Here is a 22,754-nt window from a genome sequence, read left to right on the forward strand (position 1 = left end):
AGATTCTCTTTGTTGTGTTTTTGATAATTCTCTCTACATATCATTCTGATCATATGCATCCCCCTTTCCTTCCCTTACTTCAGCTCCTGCTGAACCCCTTTTTCTTCCAGCCATTTACCAGTAACTACCCCACAGTATCCCCTCATCAACTATTCACTGCCATTAGCTCCTCAGGGAGGGGTGGAACCTCATGAGCCTGCCTCTGCCCCTGATGGAATGTTGACTGGCCCTATCCCCGGGTAGGTCTTGTGCGGGGGTGGGCGGGGGGGAACCACAGTTGCTGTGAGTTCATGAGTATAGTGGCTATGTCATGTGCGGATGACAGAGTTTTACAGCACTCCTGTTTCCAGCTGTTATATTCTTTCTGTCCATGATATTTCTTCAGCCCAGGAGGCGATGATGCAAGTGTCTTATATAGGACTGAGTACTCAACAGTTCTTATTTTCAGCACTTTAACCAGTTAGGAGTATTTGCATTAACTGCTTCCCACTGCAAGGGAAAAAAAAAGTTTTTCTGACCAAGGCAGAGAGTAGCACTAATCTGTGAATGTAAGTATAAATATTCAGGAGGCAGTTTCAGAACATAACCATTTAACAAAACAACATTAGTAGTTCCCCCCTGCCCTAGGGCTTCTGGCCTCCCAGCCATGGGCTCTTGACCTGGTTTACAATACCAAGTGTAAACTCCCTCTTGTGGAGTGGGCTGCCAATCTTGTCTGAGCACATTTGGTTACCCCCATAAAGGCAGGCCACTATTAAACCAGTAGGCACATGTTGCCTAGCAGATCAGTATTGTATGCAGGATCATTTTTCTCCCCCAGAAGTCTGCATAGTACCTTCTGGCCACTATGAAAACTAGCCATCAGGATGCAAGCTGCTAGCTCGGTTATAGCTCGATTCTCCCACTATCCGTCCTGTAACCAAAGGGTATGGTATGGTCAAGTAACAGGCGTCTTGCCATTCAGTTCTGCTGAGCAACCAAGAGCAAGGGCAATATCCAGTTTTGTTTGGGGTCCTCTGGGGTTCTTTGACCAACAACAAGAAAGATACAACTTTGCATTGATATTTTCATTTAATAACTCATGACTTCTGGGAGCAGCATTATCCATCCATGTTTATGCTCAGTTGCTTTTTTCTTTCTTTCTTTCTTTTTTTTTTTTTTTTTTTTTGTTTTTCTGAGGTAAGATTTTGCTCTAGCCCATACTGTTCTGGAATTCATTATGTAGTCTCAGGGTGGCCTTGAATTTATGGTGATTCTGCCTCCTGAGTGCTGGAATTAAAAGCTTGCACCACCATTCCCAGCTTTTTTTATTGACAACTTCCATAATTGTAGACACTATTCCATGGTAATTCTATCCCTCCCCCACCTTCCCCTTTGAAACTCCACTCTCCATCATATCTCCTCTCCATCTCAATCAGTCTCTCTTTTATTTTGATATCATGATCTTTTCCTCCTTTTATGATGGTCTTGTGTAGGTAGTGTCAGGCACTGTGAAGTCATGGATATTCAGGCCATTTTTTTGTCTTGATGAGCACGTTGTAAGGAGTCCTACCCTTCCTTGGCTCTTACATTCTTCCCATCACCTCTTCTGCAATGGGCCCGAGCCTTGGAAGATGTGATAGAGATATTTCGATGCTGAGAACTCCTGTCACTTCTTTTCAGTACCATGATGCCTTCTGAGTCATCCCAAGGTCACTACCATCTGAAAAGAGAAGGTTCTCTAACCAAAAGTGAGAGTAGCATTAATATACGGATATGAACATTAAGAGAAGTGCTTACTGGGCAGTTTGGTGAGCATAGTATATACATTTAGCCATATACCAGCAGATGTTAAACCCCTAGGGCTCATGACTACCCCTGTTGTAGGTTTTCAGTATCAGAGATGTATTCCCTCCCATGGAGCAGGCCTCCAGACCAGTTAGAGAGTAGTTGGTTTCCCCCATTTACAGATGTGCTACTATTGCACCTGTAGGCTCATTTGGCCTAGCTGGCCAAATTTAAGGCTTGCATTGTCCACTGTGTCTTCACTGGTGATTTCTCTCTTTCCCATTGAGCTGCATGCAGCATAGCTTTTTCCAGCTTTCTGTCAGCTAGTCTACATGGAGGAGGTTTTCAGCTCAGCTCCAGCAGGATTTCTCAGTGACCTTGCAGTCCAAGTATGTGGAGTCTTCAGTAGTAGGGTCTTACCATCTGTTCTTGGTGGGAAACCAAGGGCCTCAGCAATGGCCTGTAATGTTTTGGGCATATCAGGGACCTCCCTGGCCAAAAACTCACTGGAAGATATCCCATCCCTGACACTGAAAATTTTCTCGTAACGATCTATGGTTTCTGAGTGTCCAGCTTATTTTTAAAATTATAATTTTATTTAGTAGAAATTTTTTTTTTGCTTATGTGTATGTGGGTGTAATGTGGTATGTATGGTGTATGCATGCATATGTATGTGCTCATGTGATAACCCGATGCAGTTACTTGCGGGGTGTACTCACGAGAGCAGAACCTCTGGTGTCCCACTCCATCACTCTTCTACCTGTTCTTTTTTTATTGTGTTAAATACTTCATTGACTTATTGATTTGCAAAGAGAAAACAAGGGAGGGGGATATAGAAAGTATGGGCACACCAAGACCTCTTGCCACTGCTCATGAATTCTAGATGCATGCACCACTTTGTACATCTGGTTTTATGTGGGCACTAGGTAATAGAACCTGGGCCGCCATGCTTTGCAAGCAAGTACCTTAACCACTAAGACATCTGCCCAGCCCCTGTCTGTTCTAATTTGAACTGGAGTTTCTTACTGATCCTGGAACTTACTGTTTTTATTGTTTTTCCCTTTAAACTTATTTGCAAGGAGAGAGAGAGAGAATGAGAATGGGCATGCCAGGGCCTCTAACCACTGCAGACAAACTCCAGACGCAAATGCCACTTTGTGTATCTGGCTTACAAGGGTACTGAAATCCAGCCTGGGTCTTTTGACTTTGCAGACAAGCACCTTAACTGCTAAGCCATTGCTCTAGCCCTGTGTGTATGTGTGTGTGTGTCTGTTTTAAATATTTATTTATTTGACAGAGAAAGAAGGAGAGAGAGAGAGTAGGTGTGCCAGGGTTTCCAGCTACTGTAAACGAACTTCAGATGCTTACGCCCCCTTGTGCATCTGGCTAACGTGTGTCCTGGGGAATTGAACCTGGGTCCTTTGGTTTTGCAGGCAAATACTTAACCATTAAGCCATCCCTCCAGCTCCCCCCCTTTTTTTGTATTTTGGTTTTTCATGGTAGGGTCTTACTCTAGCCCAGGCTGACCTAGAATTCACTATGTAGTGGCTGGGTGGCCTCGAACTCATGGCGATTCTCCTACCTCTGCCTCCTGAGTGCTGGGATCAAAGGCTTGCACCACAATGCCCCGCTGTTTTTAATTTCTTTTAATCATTTTATTTATTTGAGACAGAGGGACTGAGGGAGAGAGAGAGAGAGAGAGAATGGGTGCAACAGGGCTGCTAGCCACTGTAAACGTATTCTAGATGCATGCACCATGATGTGCATCTGGCTAATATGGGACCTGGAGAATTGAACCTGGCTCCTTAGGCTTCGCAGGCAAGCACCTTAACTGCTAAGCCATCTCTCCAGCCCTGTTTTTAATTTTTTTTTTTTTTTTCCGAGGTAGGTCTCACTGTAGCTCAGGCTGACCTGAAATTCACTATGTAGTCTCAGTATGGCCTTGAACTCACGGCTATCCTCCTACCTCTGCCTCCCAAGTTCTGGGATTAAAGGCAAGCACCACCATGCCCAGCTCCTGTTTTTAATTTTTAAATGAACTATGGGGCTAGGGTTACAGATGTGCTTGGTCATGCGCAGTTGTTTATGTGGTTCCTGGGGATCAAACTTGAGATCTTTCTCAGGCTTGTTCAGGCCTTCGTGCTTGCACAGGAAGTGCTCTTAACAGCTGAGCCATCTCTCTAGCTTAGTAAAGATTTTTGAGCCATTAGCTGCAAATAATTTATATTAAGAGTCAGCAAAACATAGTTCATGGGCCAACTCTGGTCTGCCCTCTGTTTATGTAAGTAGTTTTATTGGAACATGGCCATATCTAGTTATGGTTTGCCCCTGGGATTATTTGTGCTATGATGGCAGAGTTGAGTTTTCTTAATGCTATTTAAAAAATTATTAGCCTAAATTTTTATATATAATGGGTTTCATAAGACATTTTTGGTTTTGTTTTGTTTTTGTTTTTGGAGGTGGGGTCTCACTCTCTCTAGCTTAAGCTGATCTGGAATTCACTATGTAGTCTCAGGGTGGCCTTGACCTTGTACTCATGGTGATCCTCCTACTTCTGCCTCCTGAGTGCTGGGATTAAAGGCGTGTGCCATACCTCCAGCTCCCCCCCTTTTTTTGTATTTTGGTTTTTCAAGGTAGGGTCTTACTCTAGCCCAGGCTGACCTAGAATTCACTATGTAGTGGCAGGGTGGCCTCGAACTCCCCCCCTTGGCTCATATGACATTTTTGTACATTTATATAGTTTATTTATTTTGATCATATTCATCCCTATTACTCTCTTATCTCCCTCCCACTCATCCCTTTCCTCTTCCCAAATAGTCCTTATTGTACTTTCATGTTGTGTGTAAACCCAGGGAGCTTAATAAGAATTAGCTTACATGAGCATGGGTGAGGGATTATTTTCTAGAGCATAGGCAGCCTACCAATGACTGTACCACTGAGAACAATGCCTCCCCTCCCCCAGCAACCATTATCTGTCAGTAACTCCTCAGGAAGGGGTGGGGCCTCATGAGCCCCTCTGCCATCTGTTGGTGGGCCCAATATTGTGCAAGTCTCACACAGGTAACCCTAGCTGCTGTGAGTTTGGAGGGCAACAAGCATGTTATTCCTATAACATAGCATACAGCCAACACTTCACCCCTTCCTCTGGCTCTCATAGTCTTTCCACCCCCTCTTTTGAGGTGTTGCTTGAGCTTTGGAGGGGGTGATACAGATACTTAGAGAATTCAGTAATTGTTTCAGCACTTTGATCAGTTATGACTTTCTGCAGTAGCCCTTGTTAATTGACTAAAGCTGACAGCAAGACTCATCTACGGACATAGACACCAATATTTAGAAGGTAGTTTGATGGGCACAACATGTCAATTTAGCAGAACAACAGTAGTAGGCTCCCCACAAGGGTCTATGTCACAGGCTTTTGGCCAGGTTTGCAGTACCAGGCATGGAATCCTGCCTATGGAGTAGGCCTCAAATCCAACCAGAGAATAGTTAGTTATTCCCGTAACAGTCATGCCACCAGTGAGCACATCTTGCCTGGATGGTCAGTAGTATAGCCTTGTTTTTTTTGAGACAAGATCTCACTATGTACCCATACTTCAGGCTGGCTATGAGCTTATAGTCCTGGTGTGTCTGCCTCCTGAGCACTGGGAGTGTAGTACCTGGCAGGAATCACCATAGAGTTGAATAGTTGTTACAGACAACTACTGTTACAGTGACTGAAACCTACAGTATTTACTGAGCCTTTTTAGAAAAAGCTTTCCAATCCTAGTATACTTTTCCAGGAGGAAAAGTAGAAATTCTGTCTAGTAAAGGTGTTCTGTAAAAGAAGCATTACTGAAACATGTCAGAAATGTGAAGCAGCACTTGGAGGCAGGTAACAATGTTCACAAAACAGACAGCAGATTCATGGGAGGCTGGGCCAGTGGAAAGTTTCCAGGGGTTCGAGTAACTGCTGGTTCTGTCCTTACTCACTGGGTGTCAACCTTGGTTGTACTTTGGGGAGCTTTTGAAGATACATGTGCCTTGTCAGAGACAACGTTGATTGTTTGGGGCTCAGGTCCCTAGGTAATCTCAATGATTCTAATGTGCATCTTGGTTCCAAGCCATTGTTAGAGGAGCTTATACCAGTGCTTGAGGTGTAGAGCGCTGGGAGATGCCTCTGTTGGCTTTACCCATTTATAACTCAACTCTCACTTCAGATGTATGGAGAGCCTGCAGCCTGCCTATCAAGTGACCTTTCCTGGACAGGAGCCTATTGTAAAAAAGGGAAAAATCTGTCCCATTGACATCACCCTTGCACTGAGGACTTACAATAAAAAGGTAATTTTAAAAAGACTGGGGTTAGGGGCTGGGGATAGCTCAGTTGGTAGAGTTTGCCTTGCAAGCATCAGGGCCTGAGTTTGGTCACCAGAGCCCACATAGAAACATGTGAGTATGATGGTATGCATCTGTAATCCCGGCACTGGGCAGGTGGAGACAGGATGATCCTTGGGATCCATTGGCCAGCCAGTCTAGCTTTACTTGGCAAGTTCCAGGCTGTTGCAGTCAGGTTTGCATTGCTGGTAGAAATCACCCAAGCAAGAGCAGCTTGTGGGAAAAAGAGGTTTATTTTGGCTTATGCGCTTGAAAGGAATCTCCACAATGGCAGGAAAAATGATGGCATGAGCAGAGAGTGGACATCAACCCCTGGCCCACATAAGGTGGAGAACAGGAACAGGAGAGTGTGCCAAACACTGGGGACAAAAGGGGACAGTGGCTATAACACCCATACGCCCACCCCCAACAATACACTGCCTTCAGAATGCGTTAATTCCTAAATCTCCATCATCTGGAGCATTCAGAACACCTAGGTTTATGGGGGTCACCTGAATCAAATCACCCCACAGGCCAATGAGAGACCATTTCTCCAAAAAAGTGGACAGTGCCTAGGGGAATGATCCCCAAGGTTGTCCTCTGGCTTCCACTTGCATGTGCACACATGTGTACATGTATTCATACATATGAACACAGACAAAAGGATCAATGCTGAGGAGTGGCTTTGTAGTACAGGGCATGCCTTGCAAATGCCAAGACCCTGCCTTCTATCCCTAGCACTACCCACAAAAGAAAGAAAAGATAGTGTTGATTTAATAGCTGCTGAATTCTAGCCCCTTTAATATGTTTGAGGTTTTAGCTTCAAACACTGTGAAGACGGTTTATGGAACACCCATGCTGTATGCTGGGGCTGGCCCTGAATAAAAGAGGTAGAGCTAGAACTTTCCTCCTGCCCTCTAGGATTCTCAGAAACTTGCTGGAGCCCGTTTCCTAAAATAAACCATATTTTATTTTATTTTTTTTCTTAGGACCATATTATAGCCTTTCAGCTCTTACACATTCTATTACTTCCTGGGCTTTGCTCAGTGAAAATAGCTTGTAACAAAGTTGCTGAAGGACCTTAGTGTGTTTCGCTTGGCAACACACAGTTGTAGGAAACAAATTATATCCGTCCTTTCATATGTGGAAAGATGTCCTGTGCAAATGCAATGCTTTTATTTTGTGTGCCTGGAGGAGACAAATAGCATTATTGGGTAGAAATCCTGAGAAGACAGGCTTGGGCTCAAAATACAGAACTTTCCAGTAGTATGTGGTTCTTAGCCTGGACTTTTGGAATGAGATCTAGATTCACATGCAGCCATTTTCTCACTTCTTGACTCTTAGCAAGTTACCTTCCGTTTGCATTGATTTTCTTCCATGAAAAATGGAGATAACATGTACCGTAGGAGGCAGTGTGAGGACAAGTGAGCACAGCCACGGTGAAGCACCTGCGGTCAGCCAGGAAATGAGCCTCTGTGACCTTAACTCACGGTGATTGTACGAAGCAAGTTTGTGTGTCTTCAACATTTTTTTTTTGTTTGTTTGGTTTTTTTTTTTTTGAGGTAGGGTCTCACTCTAGCCCAGGCTGACCTGGAATTCACAATGGAGTCTCAGGGTGGCCTCGAACTCATGGCAATCCTCCTACCTCTGCCTCCCGAGGGCTGGGATTAAAGGCGTGCGCCACCACGCCCGGCCAACATTATTTTTTTAGGGGGAGTTTCAAGGTGTAGTGTCACTGTGGTCCAGGCTGACCTGGAATTCACTATGTAGTCTCAGGGTGACCTTGAACTCATGGTGATCCTCCTACCTCTGCCTCCCGAGTGCTGGGATTAAAGGTGGGCATCACCATGCCCAGCTCAGCATTAATTTGTTAAATTGTTCAAAGCTGCATAAAGTCGTGAGCTCTTTTTCTGGAGGTCTGTAAGCAGAGATTCGCTGAACACTTGCGGGAGGAAATGGAGCTAGGGCTCATGTGTCAGGGTGGGAGTTGGCTTCCTGATATGACCTCTAAAGTCTTATCAGTTTTTAAAAATATTTTACTTACTTATTTTTGACAGTGAGAGAGAGAGAGAGAGAGAGAGGCAGACAGACACACACAGAGAGAATGGGCGCGCCAGGGCCTCCAGCCTCTGCAAACGAACTCCAGACGCGTGCGCCCCCTTGTGCATCTGGCCAACGTGGGTCCTGGGGAATTGAGCCTCGAACTGGGTCCTTAGGCTTCACAGGCCAGCGCTTACCCGCTAAGCCATCTCTCCAGCCATCATTATTTCTTAAAATATTTTATTTTTTGGCCAGGCGTGGTGGCGCACACCTTTAATCCCAGCACTCGGGAGGCAGTGGTAGGAGGATCGCCGTGAGTTCGAGGCCACCCTGAGACTATGTAGTGAATTCCAGGTCAGCCTGGGCTACAGTGAGACCCTACCTTGAAAAACCAAAAAAAAAAAAAAAAAAAAAAAATTTATTTTTATTTATTTGAAAGAGAAGGAGGGAGGCAGAGAGAGAATGGGTGCGCCAGGGCCTCCAGCCACTACAAATGAATTCCAGACGCATGTGCCCCCTTGTGCATCTGGCTTACGTGGGTCCTGGGGAATTGAACTGGGGTCCTTTGGCTTTGTAGGCAAATGCCTTAACCGCTAATCCAAGTCTCATCAATTTTAAGATTTTGTGCCTGTAGTCCCTTGCAAGTGTGTTTTTTTTTTTTGGAAGTTTTGGTTATATAATTGCTTATAGCAGTCCTCTCCAACTATCTCCTGGTAGTAGCGCACTTTACCCTCTCTAGTCATGAATGAGAGGAAATTTGTTTTAAAGTGACAAGAATTGCAATTAAAAAAAAATTAATGTTTTCCCTTTTTGTCTTAAAGTCACATTATTCTCATTCATGACATTGATAATAAAAATGTATATGTTGCCAACTAGGTGCTTGATATTAAGGTGTTATCATTAGTGCACTTTTAGATGTGATGATAGTTTTGTTTTTATTTTTAAAAGCACCCTTATCTTTTAGAGATACACACTGAAATGTGTGTAGATGAAACAATCTGAAGATGGGAGGCTTTGCTTTAAAGCAATCTAGTAGCCAGGAGTAGATGGACATGTGGGTAAATGAAGATTTGCTATGAATTGATAACGATTGAAACCAGTAATGGATACATGGGAATCCATTAGACTATTACAATGGTTAAAAATAAAGAGCAAAATTTATTTCATTTATTTATTTTTTATTTTTTTTGGTTTTTTGAGGTAGGGTCTCACTCTGGTGTAGGCTGACCTCCAGGTCACTAGGTAGTCTCAGAGTGGCCTGGAACTCATGGCGATCCTCCTACTTTTGCATCCCTGAGTGCTGGGATTAAAGGTGTGTGCCACCACACCCAGCATAAAAGAGCAAAATTTAAATTACATGTTATATGTAGGATAGAGTGTCTATTTCACTAATCATTTATGACACATATAAGCTGAGATGGGAAGGATCAGGTAACAGGACTGCAGAGATGGAGAGCCATCAGAGAACACAGGTGAGGGGCTGTTGAGGCTCCAGAAAGTCTGGAGGGAAGAGCACCCACCACCAATCTACTGTCTCCCAGGTGACTGTGGTCCGGAATTTGGAAGTCTATGGTCTAGACCCATGCTCAGTGGCTGCTATCCTCCAGCAGCAATGCCAGGCCAGTACCACCGTCACTCCTGATCCTGGTACCAAGGACAGCATGCAGGTACAGATCCAGGGAAACCAGATTCACCATCTTGGCAAGCTATTGCTTGGTGAGTATTCCCTCTGCAGAGCAGAGGCATTGGGCTAGCTTAGCAAAGATCATCCCACTACTCACTTCAGTTTTGTTTTCGCAATGTATGTACAATGTACATACATACGTGTGTGTGTGTGGAGTCTTAATGACAGCCAAACTTCACAACAATGCATAAGTGACACACATTGATTAGAAACCATACTTTATCTTTTGAGTTGTGAACTTTTCCTGAACTAGCATATGGCTAGGTGTTCTCTGGAGATGTTGGAAACAGAAGTTGATGTTCTCTGGAGATGCCGGAAACAGTAGTCGATGTTCTCTGGAGATGTTGGAAGCAGTCGTTGATGTCCTCTGGAGATGCCAGAAGCAGTAGCCGATGTTCTCTGGAGATGCCGGAAGCGGTAGTCGATGTTCTCTGGAGATGCCGGAAGCAGTAGTCGATGTTCTCTGGAGATACTGGTAGCAGTAGTCAATGTTCTCTGGAGGTGCTGGAAGCAGTAGTTGATGTTCTCTGGAGATACTGGTAGCAGTAGATGATGTTCTCTGGAGATGTTGGAAGCAGTAGTCGATGTTCTCTGGAGATACTGGTAGCAGTAGTCGATGTTCTCTGGAGGTGCTGGAAGCAGTAGTCAATGTTCTCTGGAGATACCCAAAGCAGTAGTAGCTCCCAATCACCCATGTAACTGGGAAGGAAAAACCAGAGCTCCATAATGCTCTGAGCTGCCAGGCTGTGGTGTTCTGTAGCTTAGCTGAATCCTCAGCTTACCAATTTTTCAACTTATGGTAGGTTTACTGGAGGACACAGCCCTGTCAAGGAAGAACTGTATATTTGCTCATGCATACTCAAATATATGGCCCCTTACTTACAGCAAGTGGCAGGTTGCAGAACCAATAGTGGAACTGGATTTTCCATAGTCACTGCTCTCTCCTCCGAGCATACTATCCGTTTGCCTCCTGGTCCTTTCTTTTCATAAAGCACTTGCTGACATCCCAGCCATGCTAAGTACTCTGGGCTTTTAAGGGGCATCTCCTTAGTTGTAATGATGCTGCAGGCCTGTTGCTTGTCTTTTGGCTGTGTTTGGGTTGCCATCCTCCACTGTGTTCTCATTCAGACCTTTCAGCTCCCTGAAACAGATATGATCCCAGCACTCCTCTCCAAAAGCTTTTTATCAAGAATATGCTCCTAAGCTTGATAAACAAGCTGCTTCCGGCCTGGTCCATCTTCTCTGCAGGTTCTCTGTACACCTCATGCTAGCTTCTGCCAGCCAGTCTCCTGCTGTTCCCCAGACGTACCAGGCACATCACACTTACCTGTTCTCACCAGGCTGTCACCTTGCCTGGTATTCCCTTCCTCAAAATGTGCCTGTCTTGGAAGGCCCATTGGCCCAGCTCAGGGTTATGCCCATATCCCCCAATGAGCCTGTTAATTGCTCGTGTAGCACATCCTGATAATGTTTATGTTTCTGCTTGGTTTGTAGCTTGGCTAATTTTTAATTTCCCCTGCTAGACAGCTTGAGGTAGATCTTGCCTTTTTCAGGAGTGTTACATCCTTGGGGCCTGGCATATAACATATATGCTTAACAAGCAGGTTTATTTTATAGCCTATGCCAGTCTACAGCAGTTAACTTCCAGAATTGAACCTCTTTATCAAAACAACCCTGTGTGAAGGTTTTTGTGAAGAAATAGAAGTAAATAGACAGTTCGGGCACACACCTGAACATAGACACTTCCCTTCTCTCTCAGGAGGAAAATTGAAGGGCCATGTTCCAGTTCATCTAGAAGGTAGAAAGCGGGTGAAAATAGCTAAACTCTACCCTTCAGCTGCAGGATGCGTGATAAATGGCCTGCCCCAGAAGGCGTCCCCAGATGAGATTGCGCAGGGTGTGGAGGAGCAGAGCATGTGTTGGGAATTACTGGAACAGGGCGCTGCCAGCAGGGATGAGCGCCATGGGACCTGGCGGGTAGGGAGGCACAAGGGAGGACACAGGCCCACAGTGCATGGGAGGAGGCAGGGGCAGTCGGAGAGTGAGGCCATGTTCCCTGAGCATTTCCTACTTGTTGGGTTGTAGAAGAATATCGGCTTCCTCGAAAATACATCCAAGGCCTTGAAAAGGCCCCCAAACCTGGCAAGAAGAAGTGACAGTCTTCTACTTCACGAGGTGGATCACAGGGAAATCCAGGTTCTGAGCTGGTAATTTATATGCACATTTTCAACTTTTGCAAATAAAAAATATAATTCCTTATCAAAGCTTTTATTTTAATCTAAATCTGATTCTCCTCTTATTTCCTTTACTTAGTGAAAATGTTGCACAAACATTTAAAAAGTCAAGAGAAGGGGCTGCCAGGCAGGGCCTTTCTTTTCTTAAGGTTTCAATGGCTTAGTTATTTCCCTGCATTAGAGGCTTGGCAGTTCATTCAAAGTGCAGGCAGGAGGAGCCTTCCTGCTGTGTTTTGTTTTAATATTTTATCTTTTAGTTGGCATATAGATATTTAGGAATCATTCAGTCATTTTCAAATAACATTTGTTTTAGTTGGTTCTTGTTCCCTCTCCTCTCTTCAGTTCCCCTCTTCCCTTCTCCCTTTCTGTTTACATGTCAGATGTGTCCTTTTCCCTTTCCTAACCCCTCTTCCCTTCATCCCTTTATGTGCCTTCTTGTTGTTAAAGCTCCTCTACTACGTATTCGATGGTCTCCAGCTCATGTCCTGCTACCTGAGCTACCTCCTAGCTCCAGCAATCCCTGCCTGTCTCTACAGGGTTAGTCACATAGAAAATGGAACCCAACTGAGGGTGGTGGCACGTGCCTTTAATCCCAGCATTCGGGAGGCAGAGGTGGGAGGATCACCATGAGTTCAAACCCCCCCCCCCCAGACTACATAGTGAATTCCAGGTTAGTGTAGGCTAAAGTGAAACCCCTACCTCAAAAAAAAAAAAAAACAAAAAGAAAGGAACCCAGCCATCATTCTGTCATCAGTCAAAGCAACAAAAGAAAGAACAGACTCTAAGTTGTAGCAGCATTTAGGCCAGTGTTGTAGTTGCCTTCTCATTGCTGGAACAAAGCCCTTGTCCGAAAGCAGCAGCTGGGAGGAAAGGTTTTTAGTTTGGCTTACAGTCTCAAGGGAAGCGTCATGATGGCAGGGAAAGCATGGCATGAGTAAAGGCTGGACATCATTTCTGCCCAAGCAGGTGGAAACTGGTAGCAGGAGAGTGAGATGAGCTCTGGCAAGGGGGAGCTGGCTCATCACACTCCAAGGCCCGCCCCAACAACACACCTCCAGGGCTCCACCTCCCAAGTTGCCACCAGCTGGGGACCAAGCATTCAAAACACATGAGTTTATGGGGAACATCTGATTCAAATCACCACAGCCAGGTAGGCACAAGAACAATAAAAACAGTAGAACATGGGTTTCTATATGACTGTGCTTTTTCCTAAGTGTAACACACTGCATGAACAGCTAAGTTTGTGATATAATTCCAAAGTGGTGGCCTCGTTATGGTGAAGAGTCTTAAACAATACATGCCTTCTTTAGTCCCCAATTCCTTAATCTGGGGTACATGGAAGAGATCTTTGGTCAGTCCTCAGAGGATTCATGAACTCTCCCTGAAATGCTACAAAGGAGTCAACCAGTTGCTAGAAATGTTTAGAATCATTGCTTGAGTCATTTCTGTGACCAGAGGCATCCTTGTACACAGGAATAAGAGATGTGCAATTATAAACTCTATAAGAATTCTTGATTTTGCCATCAAGAAATAACTCCCATATATTTTTTCCTTTTCTCGTCTCACTTTTAAAAATCTGAGATAAAAGATGCTTGCCCATACCCACATTGTTCACAAATGACCCATTTTAGCCTTGGAAAGGAAGAAAGGGATGAGTGTGGAAATGTGTGCACAACTCCTGACTCCTGCTGTGAGGTCCAGAACCGTTTTGAACTGGAAAAGATTAATCTCACTAATCTTGCCTCTACTGGCATAAGCACAGGGAACCTGGGAATGCTTTCTGGATTCCAACAGGATGCTATTACAACAGAGCCTTTGCACAGGCAGCTTCTCATCCGGAGGGAGCAGGCGTGCATGGTACTAACAACATTGTCCTTCATGTGCGCTCGGGTAACATGCAGCCCTCTGCTGTCTGAGTCCCTTCACTGCTGTAGCCTGCTTGCACGATCTTGGCGGGATTGCAGCTGCAGAGGTTTTAACTTGGCTTGTTAGTCTCTGCTAAAGTCACAAAGCCAGTTACGAGCATCTGCTCTTCACTGAGTTCAACCCAGAACTTAGCTGTGCAAGTGTGTTGTCGAGGCCTGTGCTTGGGACGCTTTTTCCAGTAATGGTGACACGTTTGCACTGAGTCATTTCCCCTGCTCTCATCACAAGAACGGCACGAAGATGTGTAAGAGCACTGATGAGGTAGTTAGACTGTGGAATGGATTCTTTTCCTATGTGCTAAACCAGTCTTTGTCACGGTCAAGCTTTCAACTCTGAATGTATTAATCCTAGGCTCCAGTGAAATGAGTTCACTGACAAGCAGAAGCTGCTTTATTTCCATGTTTTGGCTAAATCACTGAATCATTCCTTCTTGAGATCTAGGTGGACAAATGCTACAGATGTGCATGGTGATTGGATAGTTCTTTTGTTTGTTTGTTTGTTTTTTGAGAAAGAGTCTCATTGTAGTCCAGGCTTACCTGGAATTTACTGTGTAGTCTCGGGGTGGCCTCAAACTCCCAGTGATCCTCCTACCTCTGCCTCCCAAGTGCTGGGATGAAAGGCATGCGCCACCACACCTGACTTTGATTGGTTAGTTTTTTTTCTTCGAAAAACACATGCAGTTTATTAACTCTTAGCTTTCATTAAGCTTAAAACAAGTTACATTAAAAATAAATCTTATGCTGGGCATGGTGGCGCATGCCTTTCATCCCAGCACTTGGGAGGCAGAGGTAGGAGGATTGCCGTGAATTTGAGGCCACCCTGAGGCTTCATAGTGAATTATAGGTCAGCCTGGGCTACAGTGAAACCCTACCTTGAAAAACCTAAATAAACAAATAAATAAGTAAAAATAAATCTCATGAAAATGCTTCAACATCAAGGTGTTGTAGCCATTTTCAGGTACCTTAACAACCTCAACTGCCCTTAAGTCTTGTAACATGGCATCACTATTGCCAGCTCTCTACATTTCTACAACAACACATTCAGATAAGCAGACCAATTGGCTGGCTTTGATTGGTTAATTTTAAGGATGCCTGGTTAGAGAGGGTGTTTTATCCAACTTGGAGACAGAAGCTGAACTGGGTGAACTCGGAAAAGCCCTGGCAGCCTATGAGCCTCCTGCATTGCTCGAGGCCTGTGCAACACTGGGAGACAGGCAGCAGTTAATTTCCCAAGAAGCTTTCATGTCGTTATTTCCATGGTTGGAGAGGTCTCTGCCAGAGGGGCCAAAATGAGAGACTGCTTTGGACATCGAATTTACCCTCTTTTCCCAGATGAAATTATCAGACACATTCCCACTTGCTGGGTTCTTTGTTTTAAAATTATTATTATTTAAAAAAAATTTTTTTAATTTATTTATTTGAGAGTGACAGACACAGAGAGAAAGACAGACAGAGGAAGAGAGAGAGAATGGGCGCGCCAGGGCTTCCAGCCTCTGCAAACGAACTCCAGACACGTGCGCCCCCTTGTGCATCTGGCTAACGTGGGACCTGGGGAACCGAGCCTCGAACCGGGGTCCTTAGGCTTCACAGGCAAGCGCTTAACCGCTAAGCCATCTCTCCAGCCCTAAAATTATTGTTTTTTAAGACTTATTTTTATTTATTGGAGACAGAGAAAGAGAGAGAAAGAGGAGTGAGAATGGTGTGCTAGGGCTTCCAGCCACTACAAATGAAATCCAGATGCAGGCGCCACTATGTGCATCTGGCTTACATGGGACCTGAAGAATCGAACCTGGATCCTTAGGCTTCTCAGGCATGCTCCTTAACTGTTAAGCCATCTCTCTAGCCCTCTTTTTGTTGTTGTTGTTGTTGTTGTTGGTTTTTTTGAGGTAGGGTCTCACTCTAGTCCAGGCTGGCCTGGAATACACTATGTATCCACCTACCTCTGCCTCCCAAGTGCTGGGATGAAAGGTGTGCACCACCACACCCTGCTTAAATTATTTTTGAGAGAGAGAGAAAGAAAGAGATTGGGTATACCAGGTTCTCTTGCTGCTACAAATGAACTCCAGACACATGCATCACTGTGTATCTGGCTTTACATGGGTATTGGGAAATCGAACCTGGGGAATGAGGCTTTGTAAGCAATCACCTTTAACCTGTCAGCCATCTCCCTAGCCCTTGTTGTCATTTCAAATTCTAAAAATAGAACAAACAGTACTTATCTCAGTAACAGTCCTGGTTTTTAAACACTCTTAGTGTTAGAAAGTGCCTTGGTGCGTATGTTAGGTGTGTGTGGTATGAGGTATGTTTGATGTGTGCACAGGGTGAACACGCCCTTTGAACATGTGAGTGGAGCCCAGAGGAAGATATCCAGGGTCTCTATCACTCTTCCCCTTTATTTCTGCAAGACAGGCTCTTAGTGAACCTGGAGCTTCCCCATTTCATTGTTGTTAGGCTGGCTGCCAAGGGAGCCCCAGCAATCCTATCTCTGCCCTCGCCCCCACCCCCCAGCGCAGGTGTTACAGGCACGTGCAACCTTGCTTGCCGTGTTTTTTGTTTGTTGTTGGTTTTTTGAGGTAGGGTCTCACTCTAGCTCAGGCTGACCTGGAATTCACTCTGTAGTCTCAGGGTGGCCTTGAACTCACAGCGATCCTCCTACCTCTGCCTCCCGAGTGCTGGGACTAAAGGCATGCGCCCCCACGCCCGGCTCTTGCCTGGCTTTTTATGTGGGTTCTGGGGATCCTGCTCTGGTTCTCGCACTTGCACTGCCAGCGCTCTTTCCCTGGTACTTTCCCACCACCTTGCTCTTTCCTCAGTATTTGCTTTTGCAGTAAGTCCCTGCCCCTCTCCAGCACCGGGGGGATGGAGAAGAGCCAGCCACCTAGGCAGCACCCTCCAGCCCACACATCTGGATGGTTTCTTTCAAAGGCACTGAAAGGTAGCCTTTATTCCTCTGCTCACTGGCAGAAAAAATAAATCTGCTCCGCTGAGCAACGTGCCGTTGCCTCTTGACCCCTCCCCTTATCAAAAGATGGCAAGTCTAAAGGAAGAAGTTTTCATTGGGAATCATTTTTATAGTAAGCTTTTATTAGATTTTTAAGCCCATATAACAGAGACGTTGAGAAAGACAATATCCTTAAACACACACAGAGCAATACAACCATAGAAGGCACTACCAGCAGTCCTACCCATCTCTGGGGAAGGGGTGTTCCATGTACTCTCCAGAGGCACACCCTCAGCACAGGGCCTGTGTCTAACTGTGTTTTAAAATCTGAATTTTCCCGTAACTTTGCGTTTGTAAACACCTGTTGTTTATATAAAGTTATATGCCTCTATGCGTATACATGACTTTTTTTTTTCCTTTTGCAAAATAAAATAGCCTTCCATGGAGGAGGTTTTCAGCAGCATTCACAGCGGTTACAGCAGGAGCCATGCCTTCTCCTAATGGTACAGACATGCAGGATAAAGGGACATGACTTCCCACCTGTCCCTGCAGCAGGAAGAGGGACTGAGGAAAGGGCAGCGATAAGGCCGAGCATGGTGGACAACGGGTTTTGGGCGCGCACAGTCTTTTAGAATTGCCAGCTCCTGCTGCTCTCACAGCTGCAAACGGGTCGCGGTTTGTATAACAAGGGCTCAGCATTCCTCTGATAGAGCCTCGTGGGCTCTGTGTGGGTCAGGAGTGATCGTCTGAGGCTACACAAAGAAGCTTAGGCTCCAAACAACCCAAGGGCCCTGGGAAGGCACAGGACAGCAAGGAAATGGTGTCTCACAGGCTGGATTGGAACACGGGCCTCACTTTGAAAATGACAAGTTTTTCTGCTTCCGCAATGGAATGTCTTTGCAGTCCTGGGGACTTGCCGGAGTTGTCTGGCTAATTTATTTTGTTTGAACCCAAACAAGGAGCCAGTACAAATGTTCATGGATCTGAACCTCCCTGTCAGTGTGGTCTGATATTATGCCTTGAAGCCAAAGCCTAGAAAGCTTGATGGGAAGAAGGTGTGTGACCCTCAGCCCGTATTCTGAGTGAGTGCTCCACCGGCCTTGTCTCCTAAACTGCCATTGTTCATGTTCTGCCAGAGCAAGCCTGCAATTGAGCTCCGAGCAAACATGCTCTGCTCCTCTCTGAAAACAAAAAGGCACTGAGGTCAACAGGGAGGCTAGGCCCCTGGGTTTGCTCACACTGTGCCAAGGGCAGGACACACTTCCCAACAGAAAAGATTGGCCAAGTTAGAGGATTTAATCAAGGCCCTTGGGTTTGCTGAGCATGCTCCCTGGACAGCAGTTGGCGCTCCCAAAGCCTGAGGGAGGAGAGGAGGAAGAGGACAGGAGGAAACCAGGCAGCCCAGGCCCCTGCTGCTCTGTGGTCGGGGGAAGACTGTAGACAACTTGGATGTCTTCTCTGTAACACTTTTTGGCTTCCTTTAGTACCTAATCCCCCAACTCAGCAGGAGACTTAAAGTGATAAATGGCTGGTTTCCCTTTGGCGGAAATCCATGAGGATGAGGACAATATTAAATTTATAATTTAAAGAAACAAACAGCTGTTCACAAAAAGGAGACGAAATACCAGACCAATGCAGACATACTCCTTTGGGCTTACCTGTGCACAGCCTGTGTGGTGATGAGGGCCAGGTCTGGCTGGCTGCACCTCTGTGGCCGTTGGCTCACCTTGGCTCTGAGCATCGGGTCAGTGAACACTGCACCCCCTTGGGGCAAGGGGGGAATCCTTTCATGAGCATTATCCTGCTTTTAGGGGCCTAGCTCAGACCTGCTAGCCACATACCATATTTGGTTCATAAATAAGGGGAACTGAAGAATTAAAGCCAGAGAAAGAGCACAGAGCTCTAAAACTTTCGTTTGCCGGCTAATGGGATTGGTTCCAGTTTGGTGACCAGAGAGGCAACTATTTGGTTTGTGAAAGGCTTTCAGACTGAGAGGAGACAACACTGTTCATTTCACATGCGTTCTCATCCCTGGCAGAATCTGTTGAGGGGCACGTGTGGCTGGTGGGGAAGAATCAGCCCTCGTGCAAATACTTGTCCATAGGAGATACTTCATGCCACATCTGGAATTGCTGGGCAGGCACAAGTGCACCCGCCAGAAATGTCCTGAGAAAAAGTGTCTGTTGCAAAAATAATTAACAATAAAAATAAATCTGAGGGCACGGGGAGAAGAGGAAGCAAGTCTGTTACCCAGGTTTGCCCTGGGACTCTCTCAACACCTCCTCCAGTTGCTGTCGAAATTTGTCGTACTTCTTCTGCACCTGTTGGATTTTGTCCTGCTCTTCTTTTTCCAGGATTGTCAGGAAGTTCTGGAGCTCAGGGATGGAAAAGGCATCCCACTGTGAGGCATGAGAAAGATTTGGGGTGGGTCAGGGGAGAGGGGTGACAAGAAAAATGGTTAGGAGGTTGACAGAATGCAAGGGTCTTGCTGCCTTAGTCACACACACTTTACTAAGTAGGCAGGTGTCATGAATGAAGTCTGGGTTCATACATGACTGTCACGCTAGCCCCACCGCTTCAAATCCTGGTGTCTCGTGACCCAACATTCCTAGCCCATCTGCAATCTTTACTGTAACGCTGGTGCTGCCCAACAAGCAACCCTAAACAGGCAAGTAAAGGGCAACTGGACTTGGACACAGGACACCTCTCACTGTGACAGGCACCTCACCCCTCCCCTCAGCACTTTATTCCTGGACAATTAGAGATTGGTTGTCGGATGAGGTCGACCCTGTGAAGCCCTGGATAGTTCCATGGGCTCAGGCACTCCCGGATGGTCCCTCAGGGCAGAAGGCAAATCTGACTTCTCTCAGGTGCCCAGGAGCAAAGGCCATGAGGGAGCAAGGAATGAGACTCCTCCCTGGAGCACTAGGGAGTATTACAGTATATCTGGTTTAATTCCCATACTCCATTAAGTGAGAAACCCGAGGTCCCCAGAGCGAAGGTGGCAAATTGCAGTCACAGAGCTGGCAGTAGCAGAATGCCAGCCAAAACAAGAAGCCCAGTCTCCATGAGTTTTCCAAAGGGCCAGCAGCATTCATGTGCATCCAGATCCCTGGCACTCTTTCCTAACAGCCTTGTGTAGACTCAAGCAGATGGAGGCACAGCTGTCATGGTCAGAATGGGGACACAGCCCACCTGCCCAGATCCTCCAAATCTCCAGCGACTCCAAGACTGGCCACAGCCTCAGCCATCACTGAACAGTGTGATATGTACTGAGACCCTCCTCTGTCAGTCTTTGGAAAAGACCTTCCACATCCCAAGTGTCCCAGACCTTGGGGATACCCAGCCTTATCTTACTCCAGTTATGCCAGAAGACTGATGACACTGATTAGCCTGTCCTAGGGAAAGGAAGAGAAAAATAGCTCAAAAATGTCTCTACCCAGTGGAACCCAAAGGTGGAGTTTGCTGGGCCTCAGGCCCTCCTCAAGCAAGAACTGCTTGGGCCAAACCCGGCCAGTTTCTCAGTGTCCTGTGTTTGCCCATCCACTATGGTTTGCAGACACAAAGCAGATGAAATCTTTTCCACAGGCCTTGCTACACGGGCTGGGACTTGCTCCCCCTGGGGAGGGAAGGCTCACAATCCTGGGTTAAACACTAAGCCTTGAGCTTAACCCAACTTTCCAACCAGTCCTGCTGCATAGCCCCTGCCCACACTGGGTAGTTATGACAATAATGCCCATCTACACCCACCCAGTTGGGGTTTGTCCACTCACACAACACTGGGTTTGTGCCAAGGATCCAGACCTACCTCCACCTCTCCAGTTTCATTCTCCTTTAGCACAAAGCTGAGGACATCTGTGTCGGGCCCGGCAAGCAGGCGCAGGTAGAGAGGACAGTCAGCAATGGAGAGTTTCTGGAAGAGTACTACAAACCGAAAAAGGGGACTGAGTGTGCCTTTCGAAAGCTAAGGATGGGGCCTGCGCTGGGCTTGGAAGTGAGGTAGGGCCATAGAAGTGGAAGTGGGCACATGGCCTCTTAGCTTAATGAAAAGAACCTGCCAAGAACAGAAGGCGGTAGTTAACACTTCCCTAGCACGTGTAAGGCCCTGAATTGCCTCATTTCAAGTTAAAATGAGCACACACTACAATGGACTTTCATCTTGTGTTTCTGTTCAGAGTTCAAAGCACATTTCCATTCACATCATATCCCAAAAGGTGAGGAGTGGTGGGTGGACTCCCTTCCATTACACAGATTAGGAGACGGGAGACCCAGGGTGTGCCTTTCCTGTGTGTGCATGGGGCTGGGCACAGTAGTGGACATAAGCTGCCCAGTCAGGCTCAGACTCATCTCCACCCAGATTCCATATGCATGGCTCTTTAATAGATCTGGACACCATGTGGGTGGCTGCACCCCTACCTAGCTGAAGCCCGCTCCCCACCCAGCATTGGCTGGGGATGGAGTGCATGTGGACACGGGTGGGCTCAGGGAAGGTCAGGAGCTCTCATACCTTGTCCATCCTTGTGGATCCGCTTAAAGAGAGCAAACTTCTGGGGGTTGTCCACGACCATGAACTTCTTGAGCAGCCCCTGGATGACCTCGCTGACGGTGGTGGTGCTGCTAATGTGCAGCTGCTTGATGGCATCCAGTGGCAGGTAGAAGGACGTGCGCTTGTCTGTGGTGGCTGCCGGGTTCACTTCCTTGAGGGCATCATAGATGGACTGGGGCCGGATCCCCGCGGGCACTGTCACTGGACGTCGAAGTTTCAAATGAACTTTGATGAAACCTGTGTAGGTGCCGTCTTCACTCTGCAAGTGGGAGGTCCGTCTTGAATGACCCTGACTGCCACTTTGGGCTATTTCCCCTGGGGATGGGAGGGCAGCGGACCACTGAGACCATAACAGGGCCATGCCAGCCAGCCTCCCTGAGTTCCACCTCTATGCCGACCTAGAAAGACTGGAGAGACACAGACCTCTCCTAATGGGCCTCAAGGAGCCAGAGCCCAATTTCCAGCAATGGCTGGTGGAGCTGCTGTGGTGTCCCTCGTGGGAGGGTTGAGCTGCCTGCAGGTGAGTCGCCCCCGCCTCTACAGCAGCCCGTCTACACCTGAACCTGGGAGGGCAGCAAACTGCTAGAGTAATGTGCTGAGAGACCCAGACCAAGGAACCCACTGCTTTTATTTTCTAATATTTTCTAATTAATTAGTTTTTAAATTTTATTTTTATTTGAGAGAGAAAGAGGGAGAGAGGTGCTGGGGAAGCCAATCTGGGTCCTCTGGCTTCGCAGGCAAACGTCTTGACCGCTAAGCCGTCTCTCCAGCTCCCTGCCCTCCCCGCCCCCCCACACAACTCTTAAGCTTCAAATCCGAGCCCCCTGGTAACTGGATTTTCTGGCAGCTATCTGGCTTGAAGCCCCAAAGAGCCATGGTTGCTTCCAACCACCATTAGGGGGCAGGGTTCCTCTATCTTTGCTGTTCGTGGTCGGCTGCCTTTCTGAACCTTGTAAACTAAGGGGCCCTCAAACTGACTGGGTTGAGGGGCAGGACAGCAGTTGTGAATTCTGCTGGCTTCCTGGGGACCAAGCCCCCAGCCCTTAATTACTGTCATGTCGTTCTCCCAAGATTCCAGGCACATGACATGATAGTGAAACGAGGAGAGGTTAAGACAGTGACCCAGCGTCACAAGGAATGGAGCAGAGATTGGATCTGGAGCCAATTCTAAAGCCCACTCTATTTCTCTGGGGCCCTGAGGCCCTAAGAAAGGGGAGTGAGATACAGGGAGTTACTCCTTCTGGGGAGAGCAGGAGCCAGGCCAGAA

At 46.6% G+C, this 22,754-nt stretch overlaps 2 protein-coding genes and 1 non-coding gene across 8 annotated transcripts in view; 1 reads left to right on the forward strand and 2 right to left on the reverse strand.

Annotated features, from left to right (window-relative positions):
• The window catches only part of Eif2d (eukaryotic translation initiation factor 2D), a 41,699-nt gene that overhangs the window by 14,706 nt on the left and 4,239 nt on the right, over nt 1–22,754 (forward strand). Inside the window, exons 13-17 of one of the 4 annotated variants that reach the window (XR_006636787.1) lie at nt 5,964–6,084; nt 9,699–9,873; nt 11,601–11,639; nt 11,927–12,048; nt 17,377–19,146. Coding sequence is in view for 3 of the 4 variants with exons in the window: in XM_045147394.1 (XP_045003329.1) it covers nt 5,964–6,084; nt 9,699–9,873; nt 11,601–11,639; nt 11,927–11,997 (406 nt within the window). In the remaining variant the exon portion in view is untranslated. Of the gene's footprint in view, nt 1–5,963; nt 6,085–9,698; nt 9,874–11,600; nt 11,640–11,926; nt 12,101–17,376; nt 19,147–22,754 lie in introns of those variants that run through there. The other 3 variants (XM_045147394.1, XM_004663521.2, XM_045147400.1) reach the window with 3 other exon arrangements.
• On the reverse strand, nt 14,941–15,069 carry LOC123457883. The gene has a single exon (XR_006635241.1). It is a non-coding gene; the product is annotated as a small nucleolar RNA SNORA33 (small nucleolar RNA).
• Nucleotides 17,064–22,754, reverse strand: part of Rassf5 (Ras association domain family member 5) — a 78,383-nt gene continuing 72,692 nt past the window's right edge. For 2 of the 3 annotated variants that reach the window (XM_045147415.1, XM_004663523.2), the window contains 3 exons: nt 21,449–21,746; nt 20,750–20,865; nt 17,064–19,340 (listed from right to left, as the gene is read on the reverse strand). In XM_045147415.1, coding sequence (XP_045003350.1) covers nt 19,188–19,340; nt 20,750–20,865; nt 21,449–21,746 — 567 coding nt within the window. In that variant the 3' untranslated portion in view covers nt 17,064–19,187. The remainder of the gene's footprint in view (nt 19,341–20,749; nt 20,866–21,448; nt 21,747–22,754) is intronic. The other variant, XR_006636788.1, reaches the window with a different exon arrangement.

Source organism: Jaculus jaculus, chromosome 1, assembly GCF_020740685.1.
Source record: "Jaculus jaculus isolate mJacJac1 chromosome 1, mJacJac1.mat.Y.cur, whole genome shotgun sequence".
In the NCBI taxonomy this organism is placed as follows: Eukaryota; Metazoa; Chordata; class Mammalia; order Rodentia; family Dipodidae; genus Jaculus; species Jaculus jaculus.